The 13,132-nt window shown below is 42.2% G+C and overlaps 2 protein-coding genes across 3 annotated transcripts; one reads left to right on the top strand and one right to left on the bottom strand.

Annotated features, from left to right (window-relative positions):
• The first annotated feature begins 4,721 nt into the window (after window positions 1-4,721).
• Window positions 4,722-7,962, top strand: LOC112220931 (ras-related protein Rab-33B). The gene is made up of 2 exons (XM_024382914.1): window positions 4,722-5,240; window positions 5,645-7,962. Exons 1-2 carry the CDS (start codon window positions 5,010-5,012, stop codon window positions 6,131-6,133), a joined length of 720 nt encoding a protein of 239 aa, XP_024238682.1. The 5' UTR covers window positions 4,722-5,009; the 3' UTR covers window positions 6,134-7,962.
• A 64-nt stretch (window positions 7,963-8,026) lies between these two features.
• On the bottom strand, window positions 8,027-12,943 carry zgc:113425 (uncharacterized protein LOC541425 homolog). Of its 2 annotated transcripts, none has more exons than XM_024382916.2 (6): window positions 12,548-12,943; window positions 12,348-12,407; window positions 12,058-12,189; window positions 8,935-9,081; window positions 8,745-8,805; window positions 8,027-8,605 (listed from the first exon to the last, which is right to left on the bottom strand). In XM_024382916.2, exons 1-6 carry the CDS (start codon window positions 12,710-12,712, stop codon window positions 8,502-8,504), a joined length of 669 nt encoding a protein of 222 aa, XP_024238684.1. In that variant the 5' UTR covers window positions 12,713-12,943; the 3' UTR covers window positions 8,027-8,501. The 2 variants fall into 2 exon arrangements, with proteins under 2 accessions (XP_024238684.1, XP_024238683.1); XM_024382915.2 differs by having other exon boundaries at window positions 8,027-8,608; window positions 12,548-12,942.
• Window positions 12,944-13,132: the final 189 nt, after the last annotated feature.

Genomic DNA, 13,132 nt, shown 5'->3' with positions numbered 1-13,132 from the left:
ATATAGAGTAGCACAATGTTATTGAGTAACTATCCGCTGGAATCCAGAGCAGCTCATCAGGGGTAACCAGGAGGTAATCTCTAAGCAGGTGCATCTGGTTGTCACCCTGAGTATGCAACTGGAAGGGCTGAGGAGGAAGTGGGAGAGAAAGAGTGGGGATACAGATAGTGTGAGACTGACAAGTGAGAAGGACAACAGTTCCTTGAAAGGTATAGCTTGTGCACAACAGCTCATTGAGTCAAACATCAAGGACTTACTTTCTGCATGGGCTCTATCAAGCCTAGGTCATACACCATGAAGCCATCAACACCAGCTTTGATCTCCAGTAACTTCAGTCTGAAATGACTGTGTAGAACAGGTCCTTGCCTGGTGATGTTTACCAAGGCTGCTCAATAGGGGTCCTTGTCCTGAGGCAGCAGCAGGGCTGCCATTCCCCCAGTAGCCAGGGCTCCTCTACGATGACACGTCTGGAATAACTTCTCCGTGTTGACGTACTTACTGTGGTCACCTAGGAGAGAATCATACAGCTTTTTGTAAACTAGTAGTTTAGTGATGGAGCACGATATACCCAAAGAGATTACCCATGTTAAAACAATTGGTGCATTCCAGTTTGGGACAGAATGGCCACAATCTAAAAAACAACACTTTTGGTTGAAAGATTGAAATCTGAAAGTTCTCTGCTCTAACATTGCCAGAATAGATACATTTTGTAGTCCCATACAAACCCTTAGTTTCCATGGAAAATACACTACATGAACAAAAGTATGTGGACACCTGCTCGTCAAACATCTCATTCCAAAAACATGGGCATTAATATGGAGTTGGTCCCCCCTTTGCTGTTACAACAGCCTCCACTCTTCTGGGAAGGCTTTCCACTAGATGTTGGAACATTGCTGCGTGGACTTGCTTCCATTCAAGAGCATTAGTGAGATCGGGCACTGATGTTGGGCGATTAGGCCAGGCTCGCAGTTGGTGTTTTAATTCATTCCAAAGGTGTTCGATGGGGTTGAGGTCAGGGCTCTGTGGAGGCCAGTCAAGTTCTTCCACAATGATCTCGAGAAACCAATTCTATGTGGACCTCGCTTTGTCATACGGAAACAGGAAAAGGTTTTCCCCAAACTGTTGCCACAAAGTTGGAAGCACAGAATGGTCTAGAATGTCATTGTATGCAGTAGAGTTAAGATGTCCCTTCACTGGAACTAAAGGGCCTAGCCTGAACCATGAAAAACAGCCCCAGACCATTATTCATCCTCCACCAAACTTGACAGTTGTCACTATGCATTTGGGCAGGTAGCATCTCCTGGCATCTGACAAACCCAGATTCGTCCGTCGGACTGCCAGATGGTGAAGCGTGATTCATCACTCCAGAGAACGCTTTTCCACTTGCTCTAGAGTCCAGTGGCGGTGAGCTTTACACCACTTTAGACGACGCTTGGCTTTTGCATATGGTGATCTTAGGCTTGTGTGGGGCTGATCGGCCATGGAAACCCATTTCATGAAGCTCCCGACGAACAGTTCTTATGCTGACGTTGCCTCCAGAGGCAGTTTGGAACTCAGTAGTGAGTGTTGCAACCGAGGACAGACGATTTTCCCACTTCACAAGAACATCACTTACAGTTGACCAGGGCAGAAATTTGACAAAGGGACTTATTGGAAAGATAGCATCCTGTGACGGTGCCATGTTGAAAGTCACTAAGCTCTTCAGTGAGGCCATTATACTGTTTGTCTATGGAGATTGCATGACTGTGTGCATGATTGTATGCACCTGTCAGCAACGGCTGTGACTGAAATAGCCGAATCCACTAATTTGAAGTGGTGTCCACATACTTTTGTTTATATAGTGTACACTGAGTGTACAAAACATTAGGAACACCTGCTCTTTCCATGACATAGACTGACCAGTTGCATCCAGGTGAAAGCTATGATCCCTTATTCATGGTACTTGTTAATTCCACTTCAATCAGGGTAGATGAAGGGGAGGAGACAGGTTAACGAAGGATTTTTAAGCCTTGTGATGTGTATATGTGCCATTCAGAGAGTGAATGGGCAAGACAAAAGATTTAAGTGCCTTTGAAAGGGGTATGGTAGAAGGTGCCAGGGGCACTGGTTTTAGTGTGTCAAGAAGTGCAACACTGCTGAGTTTTTCACGCTCAACAGTTTACTGTGTGTATCAAGAATGGTCGACCAACCAAAGGACATCCAGCCAATTTTACACAACTGTGGGAAGAATTGGAGTCAACATGGGCCAGTATCCCTGTGGAACGCTTTTGACACCTTGTAGAGTCCATGCCCTGAAGAATTCGAGGCTGTTCAGAGGGCAAAAGGGGGGTGCAATGCAATATTAGGAAGGTGTTCCTAATGTTTTGTACACTCAGTGTGTTTGATCTGACTGAGTGATCAAAGTTACTTACCGAACTTGTTGACAAAGGAGGCTGAGTAATCCCAGATCCCACAGTTGAGTCCAGCGAGTGATCCATGATCTCATACAGTGCCGTCAGAAAGTAATTACACCCCTTGACTTTTTCCACATTTTGTTTTGTTACAGCCTGAATTTAAAATGGATTCAATTGAGATATTTTGTCATTCACCTACACACAAAACCCCATAATGTCAAAGTTGACATATCTTTGAGTCAATAAGTATTCAACCCCTTTGTTATGGCAAGGCTAAATAGGGGTAGGAGTAAACAAGTCACATTATATGTTGCATTGACTCACTCTGTGTGAAATAATAGTGTTTAACATGATTTTTGAATGACTACCTCATTTCTGTACCCCACACATACAATTATATGTAAGGTCCCTCAGTCTAGCAATGAATTTCTAACACAAATTCAACCACAAAGACCAGGGAGGTTTTCCAATGCCTTGCAAAGAAGGGCACCTATTGGTAGATGACAAAAAAAAGAAGCAGACAGTGAATATCCCTTTGAGCATGGTGAAGTTATTAATTACACTTTGGATGGTGTATCAATAGACCCAGTCACTACAAAGCTACAGGGGTCCTTCCTAACTCAGTTGCCGGAGAGGAAGGAAACCGCTTAGGGATTTCACCACGAGGCCAATGGTGACTTTAAAACAGTCACAAAGTTTAATTTCAGTGATAGGAGGAAACTGAGGATAGATAAACAACATTGTAGTTACTCCACAATACTAACCTAATTGACAGAGTGAAAAGAAGGAAGCCTGTACAGAATAAAAATATTCCAAAACGTGCATCCTGTTTGCAACAAGGCACAAATAGTAATACTGCAAAAAAAAATGCGGCAAAGCAATTAACTTTTTTTCTTGAATACAAAGTGTTATGTTTGGGGCAAGTCCAATACATCAAACTTAGTCGTGGCTGCATCATGTTATGGGTATGCTTGTAATCGTTAAGGACTGGGGAGTATTTCAGGATACTAAATAAACGGAATGGAGCAAAGCAAAGGGAAAATCCTAGAGGAAAGCCTGGTTCAGTCTGCTTTCCATCAGACACTAGGAGATGAATTCACCTTTCAGCAGGACAATAACCTTAAACACAAGGCCAAATCTTGCTTATAATTATGTTAATGAGATATTTCTGTATTTAACTTTTAATTCATTTGTAAACATTTCTAAAAACATGTTTTCTCGTTGTCATTATGGAGTATTGTGCATAGATGGGTGAGAAATTGTTTTATTTATTACATTTTGAATTCAGGTTGTAACACAACAAAATGAATAATGGAATAAGTCAAATATTACTTTGGAATATGTATTAGTGCTTTGTATCCTGCCTCTTCATAATAACTTGAGACTAGTTCCTGTAGTGAGATACTTAGCCTTCAACCTTGGGGGGCTCCAGCACCAGGCTTATTACTTGTGTAATAACACACCTCAACTCATGGGTCTATGCAAAGAAATCACTCAACTTGGATATGATAGTGTGTATACAAAGTACTGTAATCTGTGCTTGAATATGTTTTATTTTACCTTAATTTAACTAGGCAAGTCAGTTAAGAACAAATTCTTATTTTCAATGACAGTCTAGGAACAGTGGGTTAACTGCCTGTTCAGGGGCAGAACGACAGATTTGTCAGCTTGTGGGTTTGAACTTACAACCTTCCGGTTACTAGTCCAACGCTCTAACCACTAGGCTACCTTGTTGCCCCTTATGTCTAGTTGGTTACTGTCTGTCGATAATAATGTTACAAACACAAGTTTACATGGTTCAAAAAGTCACTGCAACTCAACATCAATAAAAACAAGGACAGAGTGGAAATTAGTGAACTTTCACCAGTCATGACGATAAAGATAATGTTGTCATTTATAACATTTTTTCAAACTGTAATAGGAGGGAACGAGTACTCATGGACATGTTGATGCCTTTTTCACTACAGGAGATGACTTTGGTAAGGAAGGAGCACTGACCACTGTTTGGCCAGACACAATGTTTGTTTGAAATTGAGGTTAAAAGACACTTTCTGAAACATTAACAGTATTTCACACTTTTATATATTTTCAACCATCTGAATAACTATTATTATTTCATGTTAATTGTATAAATATTTAGTACTGTAGTTCATTTATTTATTCTCACTTGTGTAATGCTTATTTTAGCGTTTGACTGGACTTGGTAGGGAGGTGGGAGGCGGGCTGGTGTTGTAAGCAACGCCCATTGTGTCGAATCTGATCCAATCAAGAAAGGCTTTCACTTTCTTGGTCCCCTCTCGCGAGAGTCTTGTTTTCTGTCAACATTGTACGAGACTGTATATCTAACGTAGGCAGGGAGGGAGTTAGAAGATTGCGTTAGCTAGCAACGTGAAATTGTCAGTACGAAACTAATGCATGGTCATACATTTATATTTGGAGCTCACAGATTTGTCACGAATGTCCAGTTGCATTTGTATTGGCCGAGATTCCTTGTCTAATTTTAACAGCCCATCCAGCTAGCATTTGGAGGGGCAGTTTTGCAAGCCACAACAGCTCTGTTGGTTAGCTAGGCAGTTAGCTAGCTAGTATACCCTCGAAAATTAATAACTAATCAATATGGCAAGTGTGGAGTCGTCAATGGAATTCACCAGTTCGCTGACTGTTTCGTCTCATCTCCCGCCACCACGGACAAGGATTTTCAAGATCATAGTGATTGGGGACTCCGGGGTGGGCAAGACCTGCCTCACCTACCGATTCTGTGCTGGCAAGTTTCCGGAGAAAACCGAGGCCACTATCGGGGTAGACTTTCGGGAGAAACTTATCGAGATTGACGGCGAGACAATCAAGGTAAATTGTTAGTTGACATAAAACATGCAACATTTTTGTTTGGATTATTCTAAAACCGCACAATATTTAACACCATGGGCATGAACGCAGGCAGGTTACCTCATACACATGGGGGGGGGCATCAATGTTGTGGCATCAATTTCATACATCTATATATTTGATCTCAAGGGCAGTGCCTGATTGATGTCAAGGACAGAGAGAACTAGCTATCTGTCTGATGCACCGACTGCTCTCTGTAGAATCATACACATATTACAGTTGAGTTCATCCTCTAGCACCTTCACATTGGACATTAGGTTTAGCTACTGTGTTTCAGTTTTTGAGGACTTTTAATACATCCAAGAAGCTGTTAAGTGTCATTATATTTTTTACTCTCTTTCTCCTCCCTCTCTCTCCCTCTCCAGGTCCAGCTATGGGACACGGCGGGCCAGGAGCGCTTTCGTAAGAGCATGGTACAGCATTACTACCGCAATGTGCACGCTGTGGTGTTTGTGTACGACGTGACCAGCGCCGCCAGCTTCCGCAGCCTCCCGACCTGGATCGAAGAGTGTAAGCAGCACGCCCTAGGCCAGGAGGTCCCGAGGATCCTGGTGGGGAACAAGTGTGACCTGCAAAACTCTGTCCAGGTGGGCACGGACTTGGCCCAGCAGTTTGCAGACGCCCACTCTATGCCCCTGTTTGAGACGTCCGCCAAGAACCCCAGCAGCGACGGTAGAGGAGTCAGTATCCGGGGGAGCAGTGATCACGTGGAGGCCATCTTCATGACGGTGGCCCACAAGCTGAAGTCCCAGAAGCCTCTGATACTTAGTCAGCTGCCCAGGGGGGACACGGTAACCCTGATAAGGGGGAGGGACGAGGGCGAGGAGAAGGTGAGCTGGACCTGCAGCTGCTGAGAGAGGAGGGGTGAGAGAGAGCATCGGGGGAAGCAAGAGAGGGAGGTTAGGGGGAGATAAAGGAAGGACTATTATCATATAACGTAAACATCTCAGTGATATGGGAAAGAAAAAGATCAAAAGGGAACTTGTTTGAAATTAATCTTGTTGACTGGTTCCACTGAACTGTGTTTGAGCTAGAATACTGTGAGTTTGCCTGATTGATGTACAACATACTCGATTTACATGTAGGAATAATGCACACATACCTCTCATAGTTTACAGCAGGCTATATCAGTGCACATCACTCAGGTGTTTCTGTACCAAAATTCCCATCCATAGGGTTTATAATTGTGCCCCTGCATAAAGCAGACAACTATAAAATGGTTTCCTAAGCAAAGTTACATTATGCTGCATGTCTTACATATGTCACATCTATAAAACAACTATTACAAAATACAACAAATACATTTCTAAGTAACCACACACGTATTCAATCCGCTCTACCCTAGTGTGTTGTCATCCCAAATGCCTTTACTATCGTCATCATTTCTTTGTGTGTGTTTGGATCACAGCCGGTCCTGTGGTCCATCGCAAGTGTGTGAGTTTCAGCTTTACGTGTGTGACTGTGAGAAAGATGTGTGGCATAACATCAGAGAAATGTGCAGTAAAGTACTGTGAGTGAAACACAACGTGATGCTGCACTTACCACTCCTCCTGATGAGATCATTGTTGATGTGGGGAAAAACTTTTTCATTATTACCTCTTCATAATCTGCTTTGGTTAAAGCTGCAGTCCGGGATCTTAAGCACAACAAATTTGTAACATATCGTACGAATTGGACCCCCCAAAATGTGTAGATCATTTTTTTTGCAGGATGTAATATCATACTAAATGGATGACGGAGTGCACAATTGGATGACTGCTATCAATGCATCTTTCTCGTTACAATAAGTCTGTAAAATGTGTCAAAAAGAGTTAAGAACAGTACCTGTGTTATTGCCTATTAAGCTTAGCTAATGCACCTGAGGGGTATACGACAAATAAGGATCAATGAATTAGCCAGCTAACTGATTTTTTAAAATATTTTTTTTACAATTTACTTTTTGTTACTTAAAGCTAAACTAAGATAGTTTTAGTTGAGTCATTTAGACCAGGCACATTTCAAGATTATCCTTCTAACATTATTTCAGGATATCTAGGCAAGTTAGCTAGCTAACTCCTTGATCCTGCTTTGTAATACAACCCCTCTGCTTGTTTGGACATGGGACAGTTGCAATGAAAACCCACCAGTGAAATGACCCTCTAATGAAGACTTGTGACTGTGTTTATGTGCTGTATGTCAGATTACCAGTAAGTCTTGTCATAAAATGACTGTAGCCAGTAGAACACAGATGCCGCATCACATTAATCAGCTGCTCTAAAGTACTGTGGGCTCAGATAGATGGCCTTTTCTCAGGATACAGTTAGAAATGAATTACAAGATTAATATTCACTCTGACCTGTTGCGCTTAGATTGGTCTACAACACTAGACACAGAAAATGGTAGGCTTTATAAATTGCCTTGCACTCTTGTTTTACTTTCATATGGTCTTTAGTGTTATTTTGTAATGTGTTGGTGCTCTCTGCAGTTCATACATTTAAGTTTATTTTATTTGGACTTTTTGATAGAGGTATGTGTACTGCGTGACTCTTTTCAAGTGCCCCGATAAGTATGTTTGAGAAAGGCGCCATTTATTGCGTCGAGAGACAGAACACATCAGGTCTGAACTTTTGGGAACACAAAAAGGGAGTGAAGCTTTGCATTACAAATGTTGTGTAGCCTTACAATAAAGCATTCTGTACATTAAGGCATTGTTATTTCATGAAAACATGTCTGTGGTACGGGGCGGTTAAAGAAAGATCACCAAAAAAAACATTTACAGAAGATTTATTTAGTTGAATATAACATGGCATGTAAAAATCACCTATAAAACAGGGCAACAATCCAAATGTGAGCAGCCTCACAGAAGGACCATGTACATTTCAACAGTCACGGGATACCACAAGGCACTTCCAAGCTGAAACTTTGGCAAATTCATTAAAAAAGGCATATTTACACTAACTATGTGTATATTACACAGGGATTTATACACATACAAGTAGATGGGTAATAAGTGGTAAAAAAGAAACATATTTGAAATGGCAGTTTGAAATGTTTGGTATATTGCGTCTGTTATTCTGCCTCTTGGTTCTCTGTTTGGTGAAATGCTAGTGGACAATAATATAATTAGCTACTCACTTAAACATAACAATCTTCTATAGCTGGGTCTGCTGGTTTTCATCCTAACCTTGTGAAGTCCCCTTTCATGAGGTTAGGTTAGGTAACCACTGGCCTAGAGGATTCCTCTCAGGTGAGTCTGCTGTAGGGGGGGAGTTTGGAGGGCGCCTCCTCTTCCTCAGGACATCTGTCGCTGAAGTTCACTGGAGAGTTTAACACACTGTCTTCGCCACCTGCTGGGGGAGAGAGCAACTATCACTACAGTCAATACCAAACAAGTGTCTCAACATACAGTAGCAAACTCTCAGCCTAAGACTAGCCAGAGCTCGACCACCTAGCTTTCCCTCTTCCTCGCTCACCTAGATAACTTACCTTGCCATGTACACACAAGCTCAGTCTGTGGGCTGGGGTCATTCTGAGGGACCAATATCTCCTGAAACACACACATACACAGTCTGAAAACATGGGAGGATTAGGCAGACAACTGCATATGATTAGCAGGTATGATTATCTAGTGCTGTGAAATGGTTTAGTGTAGTTTAGCACTACTACATGTTCTTACCAAGCCAGTGAGACCATCGTAGCAGCCACAGAGGGGCAGACTGCGACAGCCTACAAAGGCGATGAGAGAGGAGAGGACCAGGCTGACGATACAGACCAACAGTATGGTGGCATTGGCCCCTTTCACCATCCGGCTCAGCATAAACCTCTGTAGAGCAGTCAGAAACACACATTATTATTGCTGAACCATCCAAGGTGTGTTTGGGGTGTAAGACAGGTATTTAGGTACCTCCTTGGGATTTAGAGAGAGTACTTTCTGCTTTAGTCAAATCCTTTGTAACCTCATCCCCAGGCTATCAGGGAGGAAGTGTCAGATATACCAACCTGGTCTCAGAGCATTTCGTATTATTCTGTATGTAAATCTGACATTCTTGATTTTGAGATGGTTACTTAAGGCAAATGTACAATGCGAACGTCTAGCAATCCAACTTCAGGATTTCAGCAACTTTTCAACTACTTACTACTTTGCAACTACCTAGCATGTTAGCTAATCCTTCCTTTAACCTAACTTCTAAATGTAACAGTATTGCTTCCGTCCCTCTCCTCGAACCAGGGACCCTCTGCACACATCGACAACAGTCACCCTCGAAGCACCGTTACCCATCGTTCCACAAAAGCCGCAGCCCTTGCAGAGTATGGGAAACAAATACTTCAAGGTCTCAGAGCGAGTGACATCACCGACTGAAATGCTATTAGCACGCACCCCGCTAACCAGCCAGCCATTTAACACTGGTTACATAAACTTAACCCTAACTCCTAACCTAGCGAGCTAGCTAACGTTAGCCACCTAGCTGAAATTCGTAACATAATACTTTTGGCAAATTCGTAACATATTGTACCTTTTGCAAATTCATAACATATAATATGAATTGTAATTCGTAACATATCATACGAAATGGGTGATGGACATCCACAAATTCATAAACACCAGCCAAAACGTAACATATCATACTAAATAGAGCAGGGTTACTCAACTACTATTTGAACCATTGTACACGGGCCTTGAATTAAATGTTTTTTAAATAAAATAAAGTGCATGTTTTCTGGAGAACAAAGGATATTAACAAAAATAATCTGCTTTGAACTTTGGTGCAAATGATGCTAGAGAAACTCTGAGACACTGGTGCAAGTGTTCATTGGGGAGCCTGGTGCTGTATTTTTTTAAATAATAAACTTAATTGTGGAGTAGGCTGATTTACAGCTGTATGTGGAGCTAAACATGGTCAGGATGTATAGTGCCAGTTTCTTGAGAACAGGGACATCAGCTGCTGGCACCATCTTTTCCCAGAATGTGACAGAGTCACAAATCACCAGCCTGCTCCTTCAAAGCCACATCTTCTTGCAGCTCAATCGACTCCATTTGCAGTGATGCAACATCTCCTTATTTAAAGATCTGTTTTCCTTCTTCAGACAACTTCTGGATGAGCAGCAGAAGTTCTCTTCCAACAATAAAGTTATAAAAGCAAGCCTTGAAGTTTTACATCAGCTTCTGGATGTGATCAACATGGTTGGGAACATCTTTGTCTCCCTGCGTTTGCACCAGAAGATTGGGAAAGTGGACACGTTCTCCCTGGAGGTCATTCTTGAAAAGCTCCAATTTCTTCTGGAAAGCCCAGACTGCTGTTATCATAGCACACATTGTGTTGTCCTGTCCCTGCAGCTTAACATTCAGTTAATTAAGGTGTGATGTAATGTCTGTCAAAAATCCAACTGTTTCCATCTTCTCATCTTCCAAAAACTGAGTTGCCATGTCACTCTTTTGCTCTGATAAGAAAACTTTGATTTCCTCCTGAATGGCCCAAAAGCTTTCCAAAACCCTGCCTTTGCTGAGCCATCTGACGGTGTTGTGCAGTAGTAAGTCATCAAAACTGGCATCGGCCTCTGTCAGAATGTCTCGTAGCAAGTGGTGTTGTAGGGATGATGTTGCTCTCAAAAAGGTTTATCAGTTTCATCATCGTTGTCATGACCTCAGAATACTCTTCTCCCAGACTGACACACATTGATGAATGATGTGGTGATATTTCAGGTCAGGGTGGTCCTCTTTCAAACGTGCAACCAGTCCCCTCCCTCTTCCTATCATGGCTGGAGCTCCATCTGTGGTGATGGAGACCAGTGACTTGAGATCTCTCCCCCTTCTTGTCAGCATCCCTTTGATGACCTCATGGATATCCTCTCCCTGTGTGTGTGTGTGCTTCTAGATTTGTTAAGCCCAACAGCTTCTCACAGAATTCCTTTGTTTCGTTATAAAATCTGACAAACACCAGAAGCTGGGCATTATCAGTGTTATCTGTTGATTCATCCACAGCTAATGAAATGCATGGTGCATTCTGAATGGCCTCATCAATTTGTGAAGTTAAATCTTCAGCTTATATTCCAGATCTCCTCATTGCTGTGGAATCTGACAGTGGGATATGGTTGATCTTTTCCCTGAGCTCATCTTTTTGTTTACCTTCAAGCAAGGTGTCAGCAACTTCACACATGCATTATTTTACCATCTCAGCATCTGAAAATTGTTTTCTGTGTTTTTCCAAAACCCAAGCTATCCTCAGTGAACACATTGTTGGGCTGTCAGGGAATTGACAAGGACTTTGGTGGACCTCTCATATTGGGATTTGAGTTGGTTAATCTTGTTTGTTCTCACCTCTGTGTTCAGGGGATACATCTGATCGAATTGACTATGCCTGGTGTCATAATGGCGCTTAACATTGTCACTTTCCAAGAGAGCTACAGACTCACTGCATATCAGGCACATTGGTTTTGTGCTAGTTGCAGGGAAAATTAATAAATACTGTTCCATCCACTCGTCTTTGAAAATACGGTTTTCAGGGTCAACTTTTCTTTTTTTTTAACAAGCCATATAAATATATATACTGGTAACTAAGCTCCTATCTGTGATATTTACAGTTTAATCGAGTTCAAATCTTTGTTTCTTTCTGACGTTGAGTTTGGCTAAAATAGATTGCCTCAAATGTATGTACAGAACTATACAAAATGCTGTGAGACCAGGTTGGATATACCAGACTAAATCATTTGTGACAGAAACTGACTGACACACAGACCAGACTAGGGGCTGTGTGTGAAAGAGTTCGTTGTGTTGATCGTTTGTGGTAGGGTCGGGTATTACCACTTCAAGGTTGTTGTGATGGTGGAACACCTCGTTGTCATTCTCGCCATAGGTCAAAGTTAAGAAGGCGTAACCTGACACCATCACCACGGAAACACAGGAGCACACTGAGACAGCGATCATTACATTCACCTGAACAGGGTCAAACCACGCTATTAGAGGATTTAATATTATTTGTCACCTTTGTGGCATTCAGTCAGACAAAATTAACAGTCATGTTTGGTGTGCTTTAATTATAATTCAATAGGAGGAACGAAGCATCAAGCCAAGGCTACCTTTATCACACTTACCAATACTGGGTTTTTCCTTTGGGAAGCAAAGAGCGCCAGCGCACCTGGGCAGGCCATAATCTATAGGAGGAAGTCATTATGAATGACGACAAAACAGGCACAGTCCAATGTGTCACCACAAAATCAATATAGTCAAGTGTCATCCTCTATATTTTGATGAATCAGTAAATCTGTTTCGATGAAAGAACACTCATACTCACCAAACCCGCCCACACAGGTGCCCTAGTTTCACTGAGTGTGGTGTTTTTCCGAAAAAACGCATCAATGAATCCGCACACCAAGCACAGCGCCGCACATGCTACCTGCAGAATGCCCAGAACGACGACACTGCGCTGGTTAAAGATGAAATACCGGTAGCGGTCCATCTCACGACGCACTTTCACTTTGGCGCTTCCAAAGTCCTTTGTCCTATCGAGTTCACAGAAAAACACCCAGTCCGACTTCCACAATAAGTTCTCTCACTGCAACATTTTTATAATGTATTATACTTTTGTTAAATAGATCAACTGTCCTTTCACCCTGCCCGCTCATTGACTTTCTTCCGGGCTGTTGTGTTGGTTTCTGTTGACTCACGCAGGACAGGTGAACTTCAGCGCGTTAACCATTAACCCGCCCACGCGCAGGTGCACAGCAAAGAAATACAATGCAAATATTTAACCCCTTCTCGGCCATCATTCTGGTAGGAGGTAGTTCCTTCTCGCGATGTTGCGTTTCATGAGCTAATACAAATCTGGTTTTGAATACTAAACTATTGCCAAGAGAGATTAATCAATACATGAATAATT

This window comes from Oncorhynchus tshawytscha, linkage group LG21, assembly GCF_018296145.1.
Source record: "Oncorhynchus tshawytscha isolate Ot180627B linkage group LG21, Otsh_v2.0, whole genome shotgun sequence".
Lineage (NCBI taxonomy): Eukaryota > Metazoa > Chordata > Actinopteri > Salmoniformes > Salmonidae > Oncorhynchus > Oncorhynchus tshawytscha.
This window is presented reverse-complemented; position numbering and strand designations above follow the sequence as displayed.